The 24,681-nt window shown below is 49.7% G+C and overlaps 1 protein-coding gene across 6 annotated transcripts in view; it reads left to right on the forward strand.

Moving 5' to 3' along the window:
* Positions 1–24,681, forward strand: part of KDM2B (lysine demethylase 2B) — a 69,020-nt gene that overhangs the window by 23,259 nt on the left and 21,080 nt on the right. For all 6 annotated transcript variants that reach the window (XM_066609640.1, XM_066609634.1, XM_066609635.1 and 3 more), the window contains 6 exons: positions 114–207; positions 2,514–2,667; positions 3,370–3,485; positions 12,771–12,897; positions 15,898–16,349; positions 17,901–17,987. In XM_066609640.1, the coding sequence (XP_066465737.1) occupies positions 114–207; positions 2,514–2,667; positions 3,370–3,485; positions 12,771–12,897; positions 15,898–16,349; positions 17,901–17,987 (1,030 nt within the window). The remainder of the gene's footprint in view (positions 1–113; positions 208–2,513; positions 2,668–3,369; positions 3,486–12,770; positions 12,898–15,897; positions 16,350–17,900; positions 17,988–24,681) is intronic.

Genomic DNA, 24,681 nt, shown 5'->3' on the forward strand with positions numbered 1-24,681 from the left:
GTATGCGTTGCAGGTAAAGATGAATAAACAAGCCTGGGCTTTTGAGATTTACGGAGATCCACTTTTGATCCCTATGTGTCTTTTCCCCCCTCCCATGCTTGTGTGCTTTGCAGGTACTGTCTGATGAGTGTGAAAGGATGTTTCACAGATTTTCACATTGATTTCGGGGGCACTTCAGTTTGGTATCATGTTTTTCGAGGAGGGAAGGTAAGTGGATAGAATGCCTTTTGTGGGGGGGGGGAAGGAATGGAGGGAAGGAGTGGGAGGAGAGGAAACCACTCTTGTGCTGTCTGATGGTCTCCGTTTTTCAGCCCTTACCAAATCCTCATAATTGCTTACGCTCTAAAATCTTCAGAAAATCAGCTCCGGCGGTGGAAAATACTGAGAGAGAGAAAGGACATCTTGGTTGGTGCTTGAAACAAGCCTGATTCATGGTCCATTTTTGGGCAGTTATTTTTACATCTATTCCTTGCTTTTAGCCCCTCCAGGGCTCCGAAAGCAGCTCACGTCATTTAGAAAACAGGCATTAAAAACTCACTGCTCAAACTGCAAATTCATTTAAGAAAACCCAGCCTCCAAAATAAATGAAGAATTGGAGCCACCCTCTAATTCCAAACTGGTTCCTAACTCTCAGATGCCTAGAAGAAGAGACTGTCTTTGCTTTAGAGACTGGGGAAAAATATATGTATTTCTTTAGTTGAAATTAGATGCTTCTGTGTTCTCATGGGGCCGGCTGGGCGGAGTGTTGTATCAAAATACATCAAGTGGGGTGTCCATACCCCACATGCACATACCCCAAAATACATCCATTATGGGGTACAAGCCATGATGTGTATGCGCAACCTCCTGATTTTAGGAATGGGTTAAGTCAGAATGCCAGATGTAGGGGAGAGCACCAGGATGAGGTCTCTTGTTATCTGGTGTGCTCCCTGGGGCATTTGGTGGGCCGCTGTGAGATACAGGAAGCTGGACTAGATGGGCCTATGGCCTGATCCAGTGGGGCTGTTCTTATGTTCTTATGTTCTTAAGTGCTCCACAGTTTCATATCAGTCATACGACTGTGTATAAATGGTGGCAGGTTGGCACTTTGCACCTGAGCCAGGTGCCCACCCCCATGCAAAATGAGAAGACACACCAGAGGATTCAATTTTCATTTAATGCCCAGAGAGTGTAGCTCATGGGTTGGCTCTCAGTTTGTGTGCCACGGTCCTTCTCGCTTCTGGAAGGGAGATGCAGTGGCTCACTGGAAGCAGTGGCTTTTGCCCCCCTCAGCCTCGGAGGATCCAAGGAGCTTGATTGTCAGTCGGCGGGGACCAGGTTCCTAGCGCTTAGGCCCTGGGGCCCAGAGGAGCTGGCTCTTAGTCTCACTGTGTGTCCAAAACAGGCAGGGGTCAAGATCGGAGGCAGCAGTAAGGAAAAGCAGCAGGGACTTAGATGGTGTCCTCCCACCAGATTTGCTCACACTGAGATGCCAGCTTTGAGTCCAGGGTTTTGTAGAGCCAGGTGGCCCGGGGGGATACTCGGGTGGGCTGGCACTGCAGCCGAGCTAGTGTCAGAATTCAGTGGGGGCCAGGTGGGTGCTGTTGGCACAGGATGTGAAGTTTGAGATCTCCCCCCCCCCTTAATCTATGCAGTCTTATAGGTGCTGCTGTAGAGCAGTGGTGTGATGGATTTGCCGTGCCACTCACCTAAAGTGGTTGGGCCGTTTCGCGCGGTTGGGGCAGTTCTTAAGGCGTCCTAGTCATTTTGGGTCAAAGCTAGTGCATAAAATTGAGCCCAGAGGCAAATTTCCTAACTATTGAAAACAGATCAGGTCATGTAGTCTGATTTGAGCGCCCCGTTGAACAACCTGATGGTTGCGTTTTGGACCAGCCAAAGGTCCCATCACACAGTGCTCTCGTGTGCAATTAAAACATCCCAGCTTGGGAGTCAAAGCCAAAGGCAGACTTGCATCCTTCTCTAGCCACACAGCCCTCTTTCCATCATCCCATCTTCCCACCCATTTAGGGCAAAGCACCAGGGCTCTCCCCCACCGGGAGCACACCCTGTTCAGCAGCTCTGCACACTGTGTTTTCAGCTCTGTATTTTCAATGGCAGCTGAGCTCGGTGCGACACAACCCGCCTAGTGAGTGCTGACCCACAGTTTGAGAAATCCTGGAGTAATCTGCTCTGCAAATGCCCAGAGCGACACAACTCACCTAGTGGGTCCTGACCCACAGTTTGAGAAATCCTGGAGTAATCTACTCTGCAAATACCTAGAGCTTAAATGGCAAGGACCAGGCTTGACTTATCTAGGAAAGGGGGTGGCCGACATAGCAACCCAAGCTGTAAAAGGGCACAGCGACGAGGCAGATCTCTTTTGCAGGTTCTATTGGGGAAGCTTTTCAGCTGAAACATTCAGTGGGATGTCCCTGGGTGCGCACCCCCAAACAGCAGTGTGACACCCAGTGGAAATGTTGACTGTTAAGTTTCAGACAGCTTTGTTTTTTCCCTCCTTGTTTTTTTGCTTGTAGATTTTCTGGTTGATCCCTCCAACTTTGCAGAACCTAGAACTCTACGAGGAATGGGTTCTGTCCGGGAAACAAAGCGATATATTTCTGGGAGACAGGGTAGAGCGATGCCAAAGAATTGAACTGAAACAAGGTCACACTTTCTTCATTCCTTCAGGTAACTCTTTATGGGCGCAATCCTAACCAGGTCTACTCAGAAGTAAGTCCTGTTTTGTTCAGTGGGGCTTACTCTCAGGAAAGTGTGGTTAGGATTGCAGCCTTTGTGTCTGTGCTTAGCTTTTATAATTTTTTTTAATCCTCCCCTCTGCGATGTGTGTTTTCTGCGGGACCGGGCTCCAGTCTGTAGCACGAAGCTGGTAAAGCTACCGTTTTGCTTTCTTCTGGATTTTCTTTATCGTTGATGTCCTGCCTGTCTGCCAAGGCGGTCAAGATGCTTGCAGCATAAAATAGTGGCTTGCAACTTAACAAACATAGCGCAGAAGGGAAAAAGGACAGGGAAGGGATTGGGGAATAAGCAAATCCACAGCTGCTACAAGAGGCTGTTTGGGAGGGAGCCAAAGGGCAGTTGGCCCTCTGATGCATCGAGGTAGGCTGGCCGCTGATAGAGGCTGTTCTGGGAGAGGAAAAACCTCTGGGTAAGGCATCCCAGCCAGGTTGGTGGAGGGGGCCTTGCAGTCTTGCCCCTCCCTTAGATGCCACCAGCTGGAAACCCTTTATGCAGCCAGAGAATTTGTTCTCCTTGGGCCCTGTTCTTTCCACCTTTCAGGAAAGCTGCCCTACCTTTTGTGGAGGTTTATCCCTAGTTTTTTTTAAGGAGGTGTGTCCTTTTCTCTCTTTGTGTTTTTCTCCACCTTTCTAGGGTGGATTCATGCCGTTTATACTCCAGTAGATTCTCTGGTGTTTGGGGGAAACATCTTGCACAGCTTTAATGTTCCCATGCAGCTTCGTATCTACGAGATTGAGGACAGAACGAGGGTAAGGACACTCTGATTTGTTCTGACTGTGTAAATGCATGAGCTAAAAGTTTGTTTCGAAAGGCAAGAAAGACACAGAAGGTACCAGGGGGCTTGGAATGAGTCGGGTAACTGTCCAAAGGAAACACCTGGGCTGTTGAAACACCTGTGCACTAGGTCCTTTGGGTTCTAGTGCCATGGGGTGGATGCCCGCCAGTCAGTGAAGGGGTGCAGAATTGAGGCCTCGGAGCTGTTGTATCAGCAATTAGCAGCTCCTACCAGAGAGGTTAAATACCCTCCAGCTCCACCCTTCTCTACCTTTTCCTGGTGGTGGCCGAAACTAGGCCTTGAGTTTAACAAAGGCAGATTCAAATGTCTACAGTCTAGAACGCGGGCGGTCAAGGAAGTAGATCAGAATCTACTGGCAGAGCTCTGCATGATTTTTCAGTCAATTGTCAAGAGTTTCCAACTCCCAAAATCAACCCCGAAAAGGCTGTATGGTTTTTGCCCCCCGTGGTTAGGCTGCTCAAACAAAGGCAGCTTGTTGGAAAACCAGGAGTGAATTTTGGTGGAGAAAGGATGGTGAACTCAGTTCTGGTACAGAGAACAAATTCCTGGGCTGAGCACGTGCTCAGAGGAATCCTGTTCCTTAATTCTAAGTAGCTGTCCTAACCCTCCACAGCTGCTCTTTTGCACTTGCCCCCCCAGTTGGTGGACCTTGGGGTTCTAGTCAGAAACAAAGGATGTTGCGTAAACCTGAAGCCTGCCCACTCCTGATCTAAAAGATCTCATTGCCCAAGAATGCAAGCGGACCCCAAGCAGCTGAACAAGGACATCTCTTACATCTCTTCCTCTGAGCCACCACTCTCTTGATTCACTGGGCAGTATAGTGGGAAGTACCCCCTTATCTGCTGTGGAACAGGAAACCTAATCTTGGTCATCATAGTAAAGCCCCCCCCCCCACTTTGTTGGTATGAGCCTATGGGTGGTTCCTAGACCACAGCACCTGTCACTACCCTCTGTGGTCTCGAGAGTCCTTGACTGGTCTCCATCCTCCCAAGGTGGGTTCATAGGCCTCCAGATCATGCTCTTCTAGCTGCCTTCAGAGGCATCAGCTCTTCTCTGACATTTACATTCCGGGAGCATTAACCCTTTGTTGCCCCTTGCCTCACCCTGTGCTCATCCTGGCTTTTCTCTTTCTGGTTTGGTATCCTTTCCAACTCCGAATTTCCACCGCATGGTAGCCATCACTTATAACCCATCCCCTCTGATCTTCCTGGAAAAACACAAAGCCCTACTTGGTGTTGCTCGGCAGGAGTTCTGAGAACTTTTGTTTCCCTGTGCATCGCAGGTGCCACAGTGTCACCAAGCGCCCGTTCTCTGCTAGGTGCGGTGCTCTCGCCCTCCCCAAATTTGGCATCCACTGGGCCTTTAATGCCAGTCAGGATGTGGGTGTCAGCACTACCTTGCCCCACCTTTAGAGGAGGTGGTTGGGAGAAGCATGTCTCGGTTGGAACACAGAACCAAGGCGTATCTGTTTTCTTTGCCAGAGAGCGGGTATTGCTTAAGTCTGCCAAGACCTGGTTGTTAATTTGTGTGAATATAAGCTGGAAGCACGGGTTGTGTTGAAGAGGAGCCACAGTGGGTGGGAGATTCTAGAAGATAATTAGATTGGGAAGTCGTGCAGCTTTGTGGTTAGCAATGTGGCCATTTAGTACCTCACGTCAGCAAACCAATGATTCAGAGCCTCGGACTTCCCATCTGAATATGGGGATCATTCTGATTTTACTGGATTGCTGTAGGGGTGGCTTGAACACACACACACACACACACACACACACACACACACACACACAGCCCTCAGAGCCCTTTATTGTAGCTTACAGGCTGTTGATAGATTCGACAGTATGTCTTATTTCTGTTTTGGTTTTTTTAACGTAGGTTTACTGCTTTCACAATTGTGAAGAGGTTGTAGGGAACTGGTGTGATTCCGAGGATAGAGAATTGCACCTACATCTGAAAAGCCCCAAGTCTTGCCTCCACCATGAGTTCCTTGTGTGACCTCGGCCAACTCACTATCTCTCAGCCTCGGTTTCTCAGATATACACTTAGAGTAACAGACCTACTTAGCAGGGATGTTGTGAAGATAAATGCAAAGTGGGTGGGATAATAGCTGCTGACATAACTGCCCAGTTGTGTCTCGGGGGCACGTGGTGGGAAGTTTGGCCTATTTGTGATGAATATTTAAAAGCTTTAGGCCCTGCCTCTTAAGTCAAAGGTGACTTACAACATGAGACCATTGACAGATCTACCCAGAGCCCCCTGTTCCCGGGTGGGTAGTGGAGGCCGGAGTGCCTTTATTCCTCTTGCTGCTAATGCCCCAGGGCAAGTGGCAATTGGAAGAGGGAAGCAAGTGAGGCCCCTCCCTGACGGCTCCTGTTCTCTCTCACCTGCAGAGCCCTAAACACTTCCTGGTTCCCAGGCCAGCAAACCTGCCTAAGCAAGCTTCAGCAAAAAACCCACGTCATGTCTCTTGATTTCAGTTCTAAAAATAGTGTGTGCGTGAGAGAGAGAGAGTGAATAGGGGGGAAGGATTAAAAATTAGAAAGGGGTGGGGAAATCCCTCCCTTTGCATTTTTTGTTTCCATCAGAACAAGGTCTCTTCCTCTGGGAAGAGGAATCCAATTAGCAGCATGTCTGAAAGAGTGATGAGAAGGCAAAGGTTCTGGTATGAAGATATGAGGCTACAATTAGGAGCAAGGCAGGTGTGTGTTTGTGTGGGTACGCCGTGATTCTGAGGCAGGGCAGGGGGAAGCGGGATTCAGCTCCCTGTGAATTTCAGCTTTCAGTTAAATAAATAACAGCTCTCTGGTCCTTGCGGCGGAAGGTGTGTGGACAAGGCGCACTGAAACTGTGGCAGCCAGAGGGGTTGGGCTTTAGTTCTCGGTGCCTTCTCCCCCACCCCACAAATTGCGAAACCAGAACAAGCAATCCCAAACAGGAGAGACCATACAATACAATACGCTCGTTTTGCACAATTGTCAATAAGTCGCAGCGTTTTGTTTTAATGTGTCTAAGCAGATCGGCTTTAGAATAAGCCCCACTGAACTGGGTGTCTTAGGGTCAAGGTACACATAAATGCATCATTATATCTTTGTCTGTTTTCTTCCTTTTTAAAATAGCAATCGTGGGAGACCGGCACAGCAAGCTGGGCGAGGGGGGGGCGGGTTAGCCCTTCCGCACTGTTCCATTTTCCCAGTGAAAATTCTCCTTCAAGTGGCTAATTGGCATCCATAGCGGTTTCCCTCCTGGGGCAGCTAGTTTTAGGGGGGTGTTGGTTTTGATTGGAAAAACAGCATGGGGGGAGGGAAAAACAGCCCCCCCTCCATCCATGCTGTAATTGTGATCTGGATTCTCGATTTGAAAATAAGAAAAGAAAGGTGGAAATGGATAATGCTGTGCATTTAACACCTGGTGTGTGTGACCCTTGCTTGAAAGCAAAAGCATTTTAAGACTGTTCAGTTTCTCCTGCGCAAATCACAGGAACCCGTTGTTCCTTCACCATTCTGAACATCTAAACCGAGCTCATCCGTAAAACTTGGCCAGTGGGCCCCATCTAGGGTGACACCCTGCAGTTGACTTTCTCCAGAGTATTGATCTTGACATCGTGCGGCTGACAGGAGGAAATGTCAGGGGTTTGATGCACAGCCCAATTATTGTTGGCTCAAATAGAGCATGCTCTCATAGTGGTCTCACTGTACCCGAGCCTGCTGTGTACGACTTAATCAGCCTTGATTGTCGGCGTTCAGAGCTGTTTTATTTTTATTAGAACGCTCGGAACAGTCTGGTGCTATCTTGGCGAGATGATGTGGCCCTGAGTTGCAGCTTGTTCACAATACATTGGGCCTCTCTCTGGGTGGCACTTATTATAGGGTCCAGCATCTAGATTAATTTCTCTGACCCCTGGGGTGCTGGAGGAATTGGAAGATTATCACTCCCTCCCCAGGAGCCCTGAATTCTGTGACAGAGGCTGAGAATCCTACAACAGTCTCAGCCTCTTTGACAAACTACAGTTCCCAAGACCCTTTGCTGGGGAGAAACCCTGACAGTTAAACTGGTATTAACAGCCAGCCAATATGTTGACATCCACAGTTAGTGTTCTTATTGTGGAGGGGGAAAGGGGACTGGGAGAGAGTTGTGGGAACTGGAAAAAGCCTCTGCCTGAAACCCTGGAGAGGTGCGGCTGGTGAGTGTAGGCGATATTGAACCAGGGTTACAAGTAGATCTACAAAAGTTACTAGTCCCCCAAGCATTTTCACAAGTCTTCCCAAACATAGCTGTGTTAGTCCATCTCTGTTAATCCAGTGGGGGAGGGGGGAACACAACATTTTTATAAAGCAACATCCTGCTTGCGTGGAGATGATCCTTGCGCTCCCCTCCCTACAACCAAGCAGGGGAATTGCCAGGGTGACCATATGTCATCACCACAAAAGAGGATAAGGCACCCCAAGATGTAGGACAACCAAGAAAAATATAGCACGTGGCAAAATAAAAGGTAAAAACACTCATATATTGATTTCATGTGGTTAATTTAAACACCATATTACTTACTATTAAATTTAAAACTCTGTTATATATTATTGATTAATTACAAGAAGTCTGCGTGCTCTCCACTCAAAGGGAAAGGAGGACATTTAAGTTCTTCTCCAGGACACGAGGCTAAAAAAGAAGACATGTCCTGGAAAAAGGGGTCATCTGGTCACCCTGTTAATTGCAACCCTGTAATAAAAAATACTGCACTCCCTCCGGATTGAGGAAAAGATTGTCATGGCCCAGGCCAAGTCTGAACAGGACTTTTTTATAGCCCTTGCTGATGAGAGCTGATGATGGTGGGGTGGTGTCACTCCTGTACTTGCTGGGAACCCATGACTAAATGTCTGCGAAGTCCCCTCTGATAACTTCAAAAATTTTGCTCTGAGCTGTGGAAAGAATCTTTTTTCTCAGTGAGTAGCTATTCCCTTCAGTGTTCAGAAATAAATGGGGGGAAAAAAAACTTGGTTGGTTTGTAAATTATTGATCGGAGAGCTTACAGCTGGGAAGCATCAATTAAAATTCTCTCCTCTGAGCCCCTTCCAGGGTAGATTTTATTCCTGTGGTAGAGGATATATTGGAATATTAAATGGGACAATTTCAGACATTTGGAGTTTTGCAATTATTTCATTTCCTGAGTAATGGAAGCTGGTTTGGTCTTCGGATACATCGAGTGCACGGAGATGGTTTGCTGCTCGTGAGGGAGTCACTCTCCCTCAACCCCCCCGCCCTAGAGAGATGGTTGTTGCTGTGAATTTGGACTGCCTCGATTTCCGTTTTGAAGGGAGGCAAAGAGCCCCCCTCATTCTCCAAATAGGTAACTTTCACTGACCAAGCAAGACCACCTGTTTGGTAGGTGTGTCACAGACCTCATCCCCAAAGGCCCACCGTGCATGATTCGAGCACCCAATTAAACCCCATTTTGCATTCACGGGATTCGGTCTGAAAGGGTTTCACATTCTGAAGCCTGTTTGACGTGCAGGTCTCTCTTGCCGGATTGAACGGACATGATTGGTTGGCTGGCTCGTGACCATTGCAAAACTGAATCAATTTGGATTGAATGATTGATATCCTGCCTGATAATCATGCGTTAAGGCAGTTAGCAATTAAAAACACATTAAGACATCCAAAAATGCATTAAAACAGGGTTCTTGCTTTATTATGCAGACGAGACAGAGAGGAGCAGGCAGAATACGCGTTTTTGCCTCCCCACAACTCCACATCAGCACCGACTCGCCCACCCACTAGCCCAAACAGGTGGACCTTTAAGGACCCATTTTAAAAACCAAAAGATCAGAACCACAAACCCCCTGTGGAAGAGAGTTCCACAGCCTGGGGGCCACCAGAGAAGGAGACATGCTGGTCTTCTCCCCCTCATGCTAGTCAGCTGAGCTTCAGGAACCGATGGCCTGGTCAAAAGATCTCAACAGGTAAGCAGAATCCTGTGTCAGAAGGCAGACCTTTAAGGTATCCCAGACCCAAGCCATATTGACTGAATGCCATAATTCTGTACAGAAGGCCCCTTGAACTCAGCCTGTGGGCTTTCCAGGGTTAGACTTCATTCGTCCTCTGATCTGCTCTGTGATACGGCAAGACGGCTGCACCATTTGTTGCCAGTTTAGCAACTGCAGGGTGGTGGTATTGGATGGTAGTATTGGGGGGGGGGAGGGAATCCAGCATTTTCAGGCAATTTTAACTTGACTCCAAAAGAACTGCAAGGTTAGTGCCACTCTCCCATTTCTGGTCTGGTTGTTCCACGATCAGTTCATAAAAGCAGCCCTGATGGATCAACCAGAAGTTCCGCCTAGCCCAGCACCCCTGTGTTCCACAGTGGCCAGCCAAGAAGCCCACAAACAGGGCACGTAGGCTTCAACCCTCCGCTGTATTCCTCCCTCCTCCACTTGGTTGGCGAGGCCCATCGACTTTCACAGCACACACTTGCTGTCTCCACCGTTTGAAGGTTTACAGCATGAGGAGGGCAGTTTCCAATACGATGATGCATTAGAGAGGCTAGGAGGGAATTGGCTGCGGGCTGGAAACTGGATAGCGAGGCCATTAGGAACTCAAATTGACAATTCGAGATTGATCTCCACGGACCAGGAGCACTGCATGCCTTTGACTGCCTTGTCTTGCGCATTTGAATTTTTTTTTTTAAAAAAAAACAAAAACAAACACAAAAGCACATTGGCTAAATTTGGTGGCACTCCGAAACCTGTCAGCAAAATGTTGAGCAAATCGTGTCTTTAATATTCCCCAGGCAATGTGGCTGAGATCCTTTTGAAGGCCGAGGGGTGGAAGGCGGCTTCCTGTTTGTAAGTCAAATATTTTTGCAAATTTTGTTTTTCCTGCAGTGCTCTTTCGGGGGAAAAAAACGTAATTTTTTTTAAAAGAAAAAAAAAATTTGAGTTCCTTTTATTATTAATTACATTTTTATTCCACCCTCCTTTAAGTTGCTCGGGGTGGCTTCTGTGATTTTCCCTCTCCTCGTTTTATCCCGAGAGATCAGGTTAATTCACCCAATGAACTCAGTGGAATGTGGAACCCAGTTCTCCCTTGTCCCAATCCAACTCCCTACCCTCACATTGCACTGGTTCTTGCCACATTTATGAACATCCTTGTATGAGCAGGGCTGATTTCCTTTTGTGTCTGATCATTATGCATACATCCAACCCTAGAAGATTTTTCTGGAAGGTTTAAAACCCCCTGGGTTAAATAACCCCTGTAAGGCTCATAGAGATGGTCCACTTCTATGTTAAGGCCTCTCTGTTCAGGTGGATGGGATACATGGAGCAAGCAGATAGTCAAGATTTATTTAATAGTTGGCATTGGCTACAAGGAGCTGATATGGAGCATGTACGTATGGACAATGTCAGGTTCTTGACTGTCTGGGTGGGTGGGGGTGAAGAAATGAATACTGTACTGTATTCTTTCCTGAAAGATCCCCTCAAGGGGCAGATTGATTCTTTGCCCTCGATATCACAGCTGGGTAGCATTACATGAAAGACACAACCGCCCAGTTGAGATGCAGCCATTCTGGTTTCAGAAACCGCGGTTAGTTTGAACCGGGAACAGGCCATGTGCCTTCATGCCCCCTTCTCCCCTTTCATGCTTCATCACTCCCCTGGTTTGTTAAACTGCAGTTCCCTGTGATGGCTGAACTGGGAAACTGGTTTGAGTGCTCTTGGCAGACCTGTTCTTAATTACACCTATTATTACCTTCAGACTGCGTCACAAGATCCTGGTCACACCTGGCTGGTTTGCAGTGCTGCCTGCTTCCTTGCAGGAAAAAGAGAAAAAAAAAAAAAGCCCACTGCACCAGAAATCAGGACTGACCGAGGCACAAATGGGCAGCTGCTCACAACGACCTTGTGAGGCAGGTCATGAAAGGTCTTCAATTTCAGATGGGAAGCAGAGGCTGAGAGATGGCAGCCCCCTTTGAATAGGGCCGAGATTGGAGCCTGTGATCGGCCCATTGGCCTTGATCTGGCCTCCATAGAACTGAAGTCGGGGTGGAGAAGGAGTGTGGCTTCTCTAGCTTAAAAAAAAAAAGGATTTCTGACCCCTTTCTAGGGAAGGTTGCTTGTGTGTTTTCTAATCAGAGTGGAGCTGCGCATCCTCAGGAACCTCTTTCATAGCAATATAAGAACCTTCCTGACGCTGGTGGGTTTTGTCATGATTATTATTTGTTCGAATAGTGCCGTCAGTGTGCATGATGCTTTGCAGATAGGACAGGCCCCTGCCCTGTGGAGCTTAGTGTGAAATTGGTTGGGGAGGACAACAGGGGTCAGGGAGGAAGACGTAGGGTGGGGTAAACAGGAAAAAAATAGGCAGTTATTGCAGTGACAAGTTCTTAAGCTAAAAGCAGGCGATGGGGACTACAGGAGGGTGTGCCGAAGGCAACACAGAGAAGGCAGGTTTTGAGGAGGGATTTGGAAGGAAGTATATACTCCATGTTATTCCATCACCACTCAGAATCAATATCTGGGGAGGTGGGGGGGGGAGAGGAAGACACACACCCAGCCACTGATACGCATAGGTACATTTCTCCTATACATGGAGGTTCTGTTTAGAACTTTGTGTAAACAAGTACTTGACTAACACACAGGGCAGCCTGTCCTTGAGGTTGACTTGGGCAACGGCACCTGTTGGATTAGCACCTGCCTGTCTCCACCACTCCCCCCCCCTCCCGGATAAGAGAAAACCTCCTCAACTCTTCCTGTTCTGCGCTGTCCCCTTTTTTTGTGTCTGGCGCTGGCTGCCTCACAGCCTGGGCGGGGGGGGGGGTGTGAGATCTGTATGTCCTTGGCCTTGGGGAGGAGCAGGAAAATGGGGTAGAATTCAGAGGCCGTCTCCAAACACCTGCCTTTCCCTTTCTCACTTGAATTCTCTGACGTGAGACTGATGCGTGTGTGTGTGGAGAGGGTGGGAATCCATCATAAGGCTGCAGCCGTCCCCTTTCATTGCCCTCCTCCTCTCCCTTCCCCGGGAGGGTGCAAAATTGGTGAGCCGCCAAATGATGCTCTTCTGGCTTGCGGGCGGGCAGGGCCGCTCATTGCGTATGCGGAAGGCGTCCATCTCCCTCTGCTCCCACCCGCTCTCCCCCTCCCCCCACTCCTGCAAAGGCTTCTTGTGCTGTTGAGTAGCTGATCACCGGCTCCAGGAGCCACCAACTTCCCTGCCTCCAAGATGGACCAAAGCTTTCCTGTCTCCCTTCCAGGTGCAGGCCAAGTTTCGCTACCCGTTCTACTATGAGATGTGCTGGTATGTCCTGGAGAGGTACGTCTCTTGTCTGACCCAGCGCTCCCACCTCAGCAAAGAGTTTGTGAAAGAATCCATGTTAGTTGGTGAGTGTAAATTCAACTCCGCTTATTTCCTTTTAGCAGCTCCATGCTTCATATTCCGCCCAACGGATGGAGATTTTAGGAAAGGTATTGAGAACAAAACGGCTAGTATTATAATGCCGTTGTAAAAATCGATGGTAAGGCCACACCTGGAGTATTGTGTCCAGTTCTGGTCGCCACTTCTTAAAAAGGACATAGTGGAGATGGAAAAGGTGCAAAAGAGAGCGACTAAGATGATTACGGGGCTGGGGCACCTTCCTTAAGAGGAAAGGCTACGGCGTTTGGGCCTCTTCAGCCTAGAAAAGAGACGCCTGAGGGGGGACATGATTGAGACATACAAAATTATGCAGGGGATGGACAGAGTGGATAGAAAGATGCTCTTTACACTCTCACATAACACCAGAACCAGGGGACATCCACTAAAATTGAGTGTTGGGCAGGTTAGGACAGACAAAAGAAAATACTTCTTTACTCAGCGTGTGGTTGGTCTGTGGAACTCTTTGCCACAGGATGTGGTGATGGCGACTGGCCTGGACGACTTTAAAAGGGGATTGGACAAGTTTCTGGAGGAAAAATCCATTACGGGGTACAAGCCATGATGTGTATGTGCAACCTCCTGATTTTAGAAATGGGCTATGTCAGAAGGCCAGGTGCAAGGGAGGGCACCAGGATGAGGTCTCTTGTTATCTGGTGTGCTCCCTGGGGCATTTGGTGGGCCGCTGTGAGATACAGGAAGCTGGACTAGATGGGCCTGTGGCCTGATCCAGTGGGGCTGTTCTTATGTTTTTAACTACAATTCCCAGGAAGCCTTGCAGGTCTCTTGTTATCTGGTGTGCTCCCTGGGGCATTTGGTGGGCCGCTGTGAGATACAGGAAGCTGCACTAGATGGGCCTATGGCCTGATCCAGTGGGGCTGTTCTTATGTTCTTATGAGATCTTTGGCTCGTGGCGCCAGCAGGATTTGGGTGCAAGCCGTGCTCTGCAAGCCCCGTGCCCCAATTCCGCACAAGAAAAATACCTTTTGGAGCGCCTGGGATCAACGGAACCAATCGTCCAACCTCTTGTGTGCGAACTAATCCTGAGCGGCAATTTTCAACCAAAGCGCCCAGCACATTGTTGTGTTGTGAATAGTCCTCAGATGTGCTGCAGGAGTTCGGGGGAGGATCATTTATTAATTGGGCCATTGGGGGTGTGTGAGCCCCCCCCCACCAGCATTGTGGTGTGGCTTGTCAAGTGTCCAAAAATTGATGGTGTGAAAAAGGTTGAAATGAAATGAAAAAGGCTGAAAATTGCTGGTCCAGAAGATTACAGAGGTCGGAGCTAGCTTTGCGCAGCTACGCAAGGCGCTTCCATGTAGAGCTGTGGCACCAGCAGCCAGGGACTTGGATTTGATGGGGCCAGCTCTTCCTAGATCTACTCAGTATCCTGACCCCGAGCATGCATTTGGCTTGCCTTCTCCTCCAGCGAAAGCCGGATGGAGGGGAGGCCTCAGATTGCCGACAGGTACTGAGTAGCAGGCCTCTGTGTGGTCGGTCGCTATCGCTCCTGAGGGTCCAGGCATGATGAGAAACTGTCCAAGACCAGAATGGAGCTTCTGAAGGGTGGGCCCTGGGTTCCCCTGTAGTGGAGGTGAGCTCCTGCCCTCAGGAGGGGAGATGGAGTGATGGCCTCTGGTTGCCCTTCAGTCTTCTCCTCTTCAGAAGTCTTATAAGGTCCAAGGCGTGCTGCTAGCCACGCTTCAGGTGCATTGCCTCTACCCCCACCACTGTTGTCATCCAGTGACATCCCCCATTGACAACAGGTGTCAGGACTAAGCCATGGGCAGCTGTTGAATAGGGGCAAATCCAGTAGGTCGCAAACTTAGGAGGGTTTGGGGTGCTCAGAGTTCTTGGTTCTTGAACCCTAAAGCCCTCAAGGCCCCCCTGTTCAGTAGTACTGCCACCACCCTGTATGTGCCAGTGCCTCAGTCCAGGGACACTGAGACCCTCTAGGCTTAACTCTATCCCTTGCAGGCACTGAGCTCTTTCTCCAGTTAAAGCTTCAGTCCTCAAGTTACTAGACCTCAATGAGCACTTGGTAGCTTGCTGAACAGCTAGGCAGGATTCTGAACCTTTGTCCCCAAAAGACAATGAAGCAACTTGGTAAAAGAGATTTTAGTTTATTAAGTACATAAGGTTACACACTCTACAATAAGGCAGCAAATGCTAGAGGCATAAACATCTAGGAAACATATCAGCAATAAAATAACAAAGCTAGCTGGCTATCTCTGTTAATCCATATCTCTCACCTGGGTCAGTTACTCTTGTAGATCTCTTAGCTCCAGGGCTACCTATGGGGCTAGGTGCCCATGGTGGACAATGGAGCTCTAGCGTGCAGGATGTTGCACCCAAAAACTCTGCCCAAGAAGAAGCGACACACCCCTTGGGGCACTCATTAATATACTTATGCTAATAGTACTGAGGTGACTTCACTTATTTAGACTGTCCCATCAGAAACTTTTGAGGACAGAACCTTCTTGGAGTGGGTCTGGTTGCCAGCCCTCCTGGTTCTTACCCCTCCCAAATGGAGATCCATAGCTGCACTCCATCACGCTTGATCAGGCGCCCCTCAGTCTACTGAGGTGTTAAATATTCCAAGGGGTTGTAATTCTTATTGTCTGTCCTTTCTGGCCAGCAAAGGAGAGACAACAATCTTTGTGTTTGTTTACTCACATTCTTGCAGCTAGGAACTGAGAGCCACTTCTCCGTTACTGACTTAGTTTGGTTCAGGCTTCACGTGCTAACCTAGGCCTAAACTGTACATATTCATGACACAGGGAACAAAGCCTAGAGTCAGGCCAAGCTAGATCCAGGAAAGCTTGTTGTTGTCTAGGCCAGACTCTGCTCTGAACAGGCAGCTTTTGTGGCCCTTCCTGTTTCTGAAAGCCAGTGCACCCGCATCCTTTACATCCATGTTTGAGTGCAAAGTTTGGGAGGGTTTTAATTCTTTTTCTTGTGTCCCCCAGATGCAACAAGGAAACGAAGCTTAGACAGTTTCTCGTCAGATTCCTGGGTAGACATGGATGATGAATCATGTGATGTTCACACCCGGGAAGACAAGGAGGACACCTCAGATAAAATCCCCAAGGTCTCAGCCGATGGCTCCTCTTCTCCGAACAGCACACATTCAGAAGGAAAGGAGATTTTGGGGTGGAAGCAAAAATTGACAGCTGCCCGGTACCTCAAAAGGACTTTGTCTAACGAGTCGGACGAAAGTATCAAGTCGACCCCAGCAGACTATCCCAAAACGCCCACGGGGTCTCCAGCCACGGAGGTCTCTGCCAAATGGACTCACCTGACAGAGTTTGAACTGAAAGGGTTGAAGGCCTTGGTTGAAAAACTTGAATCCCTACCTGAGAACAAGAAGTGTGTTCCAGAAGGCATTGAAGATCCCCAGGCCCTCCTTGAGGATATGAAGGTCTGCAGATATATGTTTGCCAAGTCACAGGCTGTGTGGGCTGAAACAGGAGCCTGTTGTGGAGCTGGGAAGGGGCAGACGAAATGATAAAAGGTTCCGGGACACCTTCCCGGAAAGTGGTGGGGCTTCTTAGGGTAGGCCAAAGGACAAGGAAGAGGTTGGGTTTACAATCACTTGTAAAATTGGGAAGAAAGTGGGCAGAGAGAATACTGTATTCTTGGATAACAAGAATTTGGCCATCCCCTGAAATTGATTGGCTGCAGGTGGAGGACCAACGAAAGAAAGCATTTCTTTCCTCTCAGCACACAATATACTTGTAGATAGATTTCACTGCCATGGGATGTAGCGATGTCTCAGGTAGTTTTTTAAAGAGGAACAGGCTTTTACAATGCTCTTGTCTGAGCGGCCTTGAGTAAGAAGGTACTCTTGACAAGGAGACCTGACTTCTGACCTCTTCATACTCTCACAAATGCTTCACTTTTTCACCGCAAGGAGGAGGATCATGTTTACTATAGTCACATGGTATTTGAGGAGGCCTCCCTGAGTGACACCCAACTGCAGGATGCAGCACGTGTCTAATTGACACCACTATGCCAGAGCTGGAAAGCACTGACATAAGGGGTTAGGATTGCACCCTTACTGTCTAAAAGTTCAACAGAGAGGAGGGAGGAAGATGATCAACAAGGCTGGAGTCTATCATATTTTAAGTTACCTGTACTTTGGCCAGATTATAAGTTGGTTTTGGGGACTGGCGGGTTGTACCAAAGGCTTCACAGAAATGTTGGGTTGTGCAGTGATTTGAAAGGGGGGGGGGTTTGAAAGTAAGCCGTTTCCCTTCTGCATCACTTGTTTCTAGCAAAACAAAGGGCGCAATCCTAATCCACTTTTCAGCACTGACATAAGGGCAATGCAGCTCTGAGGTAAGGGAACAAACATTCCCTTACTTTGAGGAGGCCTCCGTGAGTGACACCCAACTGCAGGATGCAGCACGTGTCCCATTGGCACCGCTATGCTAGTGCTGGAAAGCGCTGACATAAGGGGTTAGGATTGCGCCCTATGTTGTTGTTCTTTAAAATAATTCCATTTCCATCCTTTTGTGGTCTGTGTGATATCACACCTTCGTGGGCAGCCCCAAGTTCTGTGTTTCTCCATGATAAAGATGGAAACCAGACACACTGGTTTGCAGGGAGAGATGACCACAAAACTACCAGTCCAGATAAATCAAGGTTGAGAGGCATGTTTTTTTTACTGGGAATTGTTGTTCCAACCAAAAATGGGTTGTTTCACAAATTTAAAAGAAAAACCAGCCTTAAGGATTAAAAAAGCACTTGTGTCCTTTGTGAATCTTCTCTCATGATCTTAAACCCTCATCTGCAAGTGGGTATAAACCATTAAAAAAAAAAAGCACATTGGAATCCAAAGAGCAAGCTTATAACCTTTTGGGCTGTGGCTTTTTGGTGCAAGGTGGAAATCATGCGTCCTTTTCATCCTGGTATGCTGGACAGGTTCTGTGTCCTCCACTTTAATGAGCCTATTCTCCTTCCAAAACAGAACATCCTGAAGGACCATGCAGATGATGACCAGAACCTCGCCATTTCTGGAGTCCCCGTGGTGTCCTGGCCAAAGAAAAATGCGAAGGTAGGAGATCTCAGCAGAAATCGATTCAGTGACTTTTCTTTGATACTAAAATTGCTACCTTCTGGAGAGTTGGCTGGCACCCAGCTGGGCATGAGTCCACTGTGACAGTTGGGCAGAACTGCAAAACCTCTCACCTAGCACCACTTTCCAGGGTAGAAGAGATGCAGTCAGGCAGGTATCTCGAAAGCCATTCTATGGCAGAGATCAGAGTAGGCAAGGGAGCGTAGACTGATCCTTGCCTAGATGCATGCATTTTCTTCTGGAGTCAACTCCCATTGTCTGTGGGGAGGTTAGGTGCTACATCCTGTCCTTTCTGGAGCGGAGGACTGCAAAGACCCGGGGCCAGGCTATCTCCATAATGGCTCAGGACCACACACTTTGTACCCCAAGGATTCCCAGATCAGCCGCTGGTGGCATCTCTAGATAGGCTGGGAAAGACCCCCTTGGGAAGACAATACCAACCCAGGTGAATGAAAGATCTGAGTCGGTGGAAAACAGTGCTGAATATTTTCCTTACCAGATGACACCAGGCTTTTTCTTCAGCTTCCCTTGTAGACTGTTCTCAGTTTTGGGTCACCACAGTTTTGACTGCAGAATTATTCACCAGCTGGTTTGTTATTGTTATGATCGTACTGCAAGCTGAGTGTTGTATTTCAGTTGTAAACCACTTTGGATGTCATTGTGCATGTGCCAGCAGATAAGTATTTTTTAAATGAATAAATTGGAAGCCAAGGGTTGGAGAAATAAAGCTAACCCTGGGTTTTGTAACCATGAATTCAGATTTCAGGTCAAGCAATGGTTAGGGAACGTAATATTGGTTTGGTATGATGTCTGAATTGACAAACCATGGTTTCTGAGGGCAAACCAGAGTCAAACTAGAATCGAAACCCATGATGTGTGTTGCAAGGTACTTCTTGTGAAAATGATGGTCTAGTGCAGGGGTCTCCAAACCTTTTGGCCAGAGGGCAGCATCAAATATCTGGCATGGCGTTGAGGGCCGGAAATAAATATAAAATTTATTTAAATAAGTTAGAGATGGAACTTAGATGAGTGAATAAGTGAATGAATGGGATCATTCATTCCACCTCTCTGGCCCTGGAACACCTTCCAGATGCAACCAGAGCATAGTTCCAGTCATGTTTGGCCAAGTGGGCCAGAGGTTTTCAGGGGACAAGAGGCTGGCCGCGGGCTGGATATAGGCTTGCCACGGGCCGCATCTGGCCCCTGGGCTGGGGTTTGGAGACCCCTGGTCTATTGGTTCGAAACTTTTAGGAGCCCATGAACCATTGAGGAAAAAACTGGAATTGTCATGGACCACATGCAACCTCCCATCCCCCTGCACACAACTAAATTTGCAATATTTAGAGAAGATTTATTAGATATTTATTATTTATAGAGAAGATTTGTGGGTTGATGCTTTTGTTGCCGGCTGCAGCAGGTCCATTCTCTGACCTCTCTGATGGTCTGTGGTGGAGCACACATTCGGTGAGATGCTGGAAGTGATCAAAGGTGATTCTGTTTTTCTGAGACCACGAAGATTGCTTTTTAGAGTTGTGCGGACCACCTGTGGTCCACGGACCATAGGTTGGGAACCAATGGTCTACAGCAATGGCTGAAGGGACAAACTGAAGGGACAGACTGTGGTTATGATTTCACTTCCAGAGGGCACTGGGCCTTGAGAGCAGCAAGCTGGACAGGTGGACGCTGAGAGCATCTCTAAACAACGGTTTGCTGGTTTTTACAGTGGGAGGCTCAAACTGTGACTTGGATTTAAACTAGGATTAGCACAAATTTGGTGCTGTGTTCATGTTGAGCTCGTAATTTAGTGTCTGAAGCTGCTGCTGAAGGACAGAAAACACTATGCAACGTATTTTTAAAACTTTCTTGATTGATAATTTCAAGGGGCTGTCAAAGCAGCTTACAAAAGAGAGCGACTAAGATGATTATGGGGCTGGGGCACCTTCTTTACGAGGAAAGGCTACGGCATTTGGGCCTCTTCAGCCTAGAAAAGAGACGCCTGAGGGGGGACATGACTGAGACATACAAAATTATGCAGGGGATGGACAGAGTGGATAGGGAGATGATCTTTACACTATCACATAACACCAGAACCAGGGGACATCCACTCAAATTGAGTGTTGGGAGAGTTAGAACAGACAAGAGAAAATATTTCTTTACTCAGCATGTGGTTGGTCTGTGGAACTCCTTGCCACAGGATGTGGTGACGGCATCTGGCCTGGACGCCTTTATAAGGGGATTGGACAAGTTTCTAGAGGAAAAATCCATTACGGGGTACAAGCCATGATGTGTATGTGCAACCTCCTGATTTTAGAAATGGGTTATGTCAGAAGGCCAGATGCAAGGGAGGGCACCAGGATGAGGTCTCTTGTTATCAGGTGTGCTCCCTGGGGCATTTGGTGGGCCGCTGTGAGATACAGGAAGCTGGACTAAATGGGCCTATGGCCTAATCCAGTGGGGCTCTTCTTATGAGAAAGAGAGCCACACAGGAAAACAATTCTGCTTTTTTTTCCGCTTTGTGAACTTTTAGTTGAAAAGCGGTATATAAATACTGTTAATAATAATAATAATAATAATAATAATAATAATAATAATAATAATAATAATAATAATAATAAAACAAGAGTGGGGAACAAGTTTCCACCAAGAATAAAAACCTTAATACACTAGTCAGGCATGTTGAGACCTCCCTATTGGTTTCCCAAGGGAGCACTACTTGGAACACAAGCAATGCTCCCCTGTAGAAGGTCAGCAGGTATCGCCCCCCTTCAAATAAGTTCCTCTGCCGTTACTGATCTCCCTGATGAGTCTCCTCCCATCACTATGCTCTGGGAGAACCTATGCTCTGTATGCGCAACCTCCTGATTTTAGAAATGGGCTATGTCAGAATGCCAGATGCAAGGGAGGGCACCAGGATGCAGGTCTCTTGTTATCAGGTGTGCTCCCTGGGGCATTTGGTGGGGCCGCTGTGAGATCCAGGAAGCTGGACTAGATGGGCCTATGGCCTGATCCAGTGGGGCTGTTCTTATGTTCTTAACTACAATTCCCAGGAGGCCTTGCAGGTCTCTTGTTATCAGGTGTGCTCCCTGGGGCATTTGGTGGGCCGCTGTGAGATACAGGAAGCTGGACTAGATGGGCCTATGGCCTGATCCAGTGGGGCTGTTCTTATGTTCTTAACTACAATTCCCAGAAAGCCTTGCAGGTCTTCTTGTTACCTGGTGTGCTCCCTGGGGCATTTGGTGGGCCACTGTGAGATACAGGAAGCTGGACTAGATGGGCCTGTGGCCTGATCCAGTGGGGCTGTTCTTATGTAAAAGTTGCCATAAAATTACAAAATCACAGGTGAGCATGGGAAAAAAAAGACATGCTGGGTGTGAGGCGGAGAAGGGAAGGGCTTCTTGTGAGCATCCCTGTGTGCAATGCCAGTGTCAGCTCCTTGGGGCAGAGTCCTGATCTGGGGACTTTGTAGCACCTTCCACCCATCCCTGATGGAACATTGGTTGCTCAGACTGTTGCCAATATTTGAGGACAGGAGGCCTCAGCCAATACCGAACTTGTCCAGCGTCTGATGCTGCCCCTGAGTAGACCGAAACCATCTCACAGCTTTCAGAGGCAGATTCGAGTGTCAGCTCCGTCTTTAGATTCTTAAAAGCTGCAGAAAGTGGCAGCTCCTCCTCCCCCACCCCTTTTCGGTTGCCACCTGCCCGATGAGGAGTTCTGTAGAGCTCAGAAGCTCGCTATGTTACTTTTTGGTCAGCTCACAGGCCCAATCCTGAACCTGGATCAAATCAACTGATGAAGGGGGGAACGCCCCCCTTTTGTTTCCAACAAAACCATTCCCTTTGGTTTTAAACCAGAGCAGATAAGTCAGCGGGGCTAAATGCACGAAGGCAGCTGCAAGTCGGTCAGGCAGGCTTGAACCCCTCAGTGTGATAATTTGGGGGATCTTCCTTGCACCAAGGGAGCCAACCGCAGAGGGAGGGCAGCTTAAGAAGCGGTAACTTTGGGCGGCTTTTTCACTAGGCGCCTGCTTTTGGGCACACAAATCCAGGAAAGCGGTTCCCGCTGGGGTCATGCAGAAATTCAAGATCTTAGTTTGCTGCAGATCCTGCAGGGAGCTCAAATCAACGTGCAAGGAAGGTGGCCAGGCAGGCTCCAGGCCACAGATCCAGCCCAGCAAGACAGCTGACTTGCCGGCCTTCAGATCGCCCCTTTCAACTGCTCAGGTCCACTTATTGAGGAGCTGCCCCCCCACCCTCAAGTGGAGAGAAGCCCCCCAGGGGGAGGCCTTTACCCCTTGCAGGCCACCCATTCTCCACTCTTGCTTGTCAACTGGAGGAGGGGAGAACTGGCAGGGCCCCCCCCCATTCTGGACTGAACAGACCAGAGGGGGCCACTGCTGCAGTCTCGCCCCCTCCCCTCCCGCAACTTGGCATCTCACAACCTGAGCTGGTGGCGTGCCTGCTGCCTGAGCTGCTTCTGGAAGGAGACCAGCTGCTCCCAAAGGCAGCGACCCCCCCCCTTATCTGATCCTCAGAGGCAGTCCCATCGGGGGCGGTGGGCTCGCTCCCAGACCGGCGGGGCTCCTCGGAGGTCAGTCCCATTGTCTTCGGCGGGGCCAGGGAAGCCCCGGGGCGCGCCTGGAGAGGGGGTCCCCTGCCCCTTCCTGGCGCTGGGCAGCCGCCGCCTCGCCTCGCCTCGCCTCTGGATTGGCGCCGCGCCCGGCCAGCCCCTTCCTGGCCAGGCTCATGCATATGCAGCGCCGCCGCCGCTCCTTCCTCCTCCTCCTCCTCCTGCGCGCAGCGGAGCGGAGCGAGGCGAGCCTGGCTGCCCGGCCGGCCGGCGGAGGCGCCTCCCGCGCGCCCTGGCCATGTCCGGCAGCCCCGACGAGGAGGAGGAGGGCTACGACTCCGAGGAGCAGGACCCCGAGCAGGTCGGGCGGGCGGGCGGGCGGGCCGGGTGGGGGCTCCTCTCCCCTCCCCTCCCCCCCTGCCGGGGAGGGGGCTGGCCGGGCAGGGGGTCCCCAGGGCGCGGTGCGCAAAGACGCGCGCAGGAGACAATGGGACCCCCGCCAGGCAGGCAGGGCTGCAGCCCGCCCCCACCCCGCGGCCGGGCGGGCGGGGGGCTCTGCGCGCAGAAGGCGGCGCCTCCCCTGGCTGGCTGGCTGGCTGGCAGGGGCCGGGCCCCCTCGCGGGGAAGCCAGGCCGCCAGGTGCTCTGCTGGGCATCCCCGAGGCTGGCAGGGCTCTGGTGGCCCTCGGCCTCTTTCGTGCCAGTGCGGAACTGAAGCCCCACCGTCCGGCCGCCCCCTCCCAGCACCCACCCCAGGGCCCTCCCAGCACTCCACACCAGTGTCCTGATCAGGACTGGGACACCCCCTCCCGGGCCCTGCAGGGGAACACCAGAGGCCTCCCCCTTCACCGGGAGGGGGGGCCCTCGCCCGGACACTGTGACCCCACAGCTGAGCCTCGCAACCCCTTTGGGGTCCAAACCCCAAGGCCAGAGTTATGGGCCGCAGCCTACTGCATAAGGGGGCTTAATGGCCAGAGGGCAGTTGGGGGGGGGGATCAAGTCTGGAAAGAGGCAAAATTGCTAACTGTAGCAGCTTCTTGCCTGATCCTGTGCATGTTAACTCTGAAGTAAGTCCCGCTGATTCACCAAGCCTTACGTATGTGTGCAGGATTGCGCCCTGTTTGCATGGAAGCAGGACCTGCTGCGTTCAGTGAACCCTGGTGCTCAGGTAAGCTCACGCAGGACTGCAGCCTGACCCTCTGTCTGCATGTCAACTTGGAAGTAAGGCTGGAATCCTGGGTGCACTTGCCTGGTGGGAAGGTTCGTGGAACACAGTGGAGTTGGCTTCTGAGGGACTTTGCTGCAACCCTCTGTATAATGTATCCATCCTGCTGAAGTTGGAGGGGCCTCCTTTTGAATAAACATGGAAAGAATTGGACTGTAAGGTTGCATCCTGCACACACTTACGTGGGAGCAAGGAGCATGGAACTCGGTGGGGCAGGACTCGTGGTTGAGTGTCCTACTGCAGACAGACACAGCTGCCCTTCTGGACGTCGCATCTGCTCTGTGTATTTCAAATGTTTATGCCCTGCCTGCTACCTGCAGTTCTCAAGGCGACCTGCAGCATTAAAAAAAATATGGCAATGCAAAACCAAACTCAAGCACATATTTATTACTGTAATTTATAAGCTACTCTCTTATATTGAGAGGTACTCCGGGCAGCCCACAAGGATTTGAAATGCAATCATGAAGAGGACTATTGTATTGGCAACCTTCAGTCTTGAAAGACTATGGTATCGCGCTCTGAATGGTGGTTCTGGCACAGCGTCTAGTGTGGCTGAAAAGGCCAATCCGGGAGTGACAATCCCTTCCACACCGGGAGCAAGTGCAGTCTGTCCCTGGTCTGTCTCCCTGGCTATGGGCCTTCCTTCTTTGCCTCTTAGCCTCAGACTGTTGGCAAAGTGTCTCTTCAAACTGGGAAAGGCCATGCTGCACAGCCTGCCTCCAAGCGGGCCGCTCAGAGGCCAGGGTTTCCCACTTGTTGAGGTCCATTCCTAAGGCCTTCAGATCCCTCTTGCAGATGTCCATGTATCGCAGCTGTGGTCTACCTGTAGGGCGCTTTCCTTGCACGAGTTCTCCATAGAGGAGATCCTTTGGGATCCGGC

The sequence above is a fragment of the Tiliqua scincoides genome, chromosome 14, assembly GCF_035046505.1.
Source record: "Tiliqua scincoides isolate rTilSci1 chromosome 14, rTilSci1.hap2, whole genome shotgun sequence".
NCBI lineage: Eukaryota > Metazoa > Chordata > Lepidosauria > Squamata > Scincidae > Tiliqua > Tiliqua scincoides.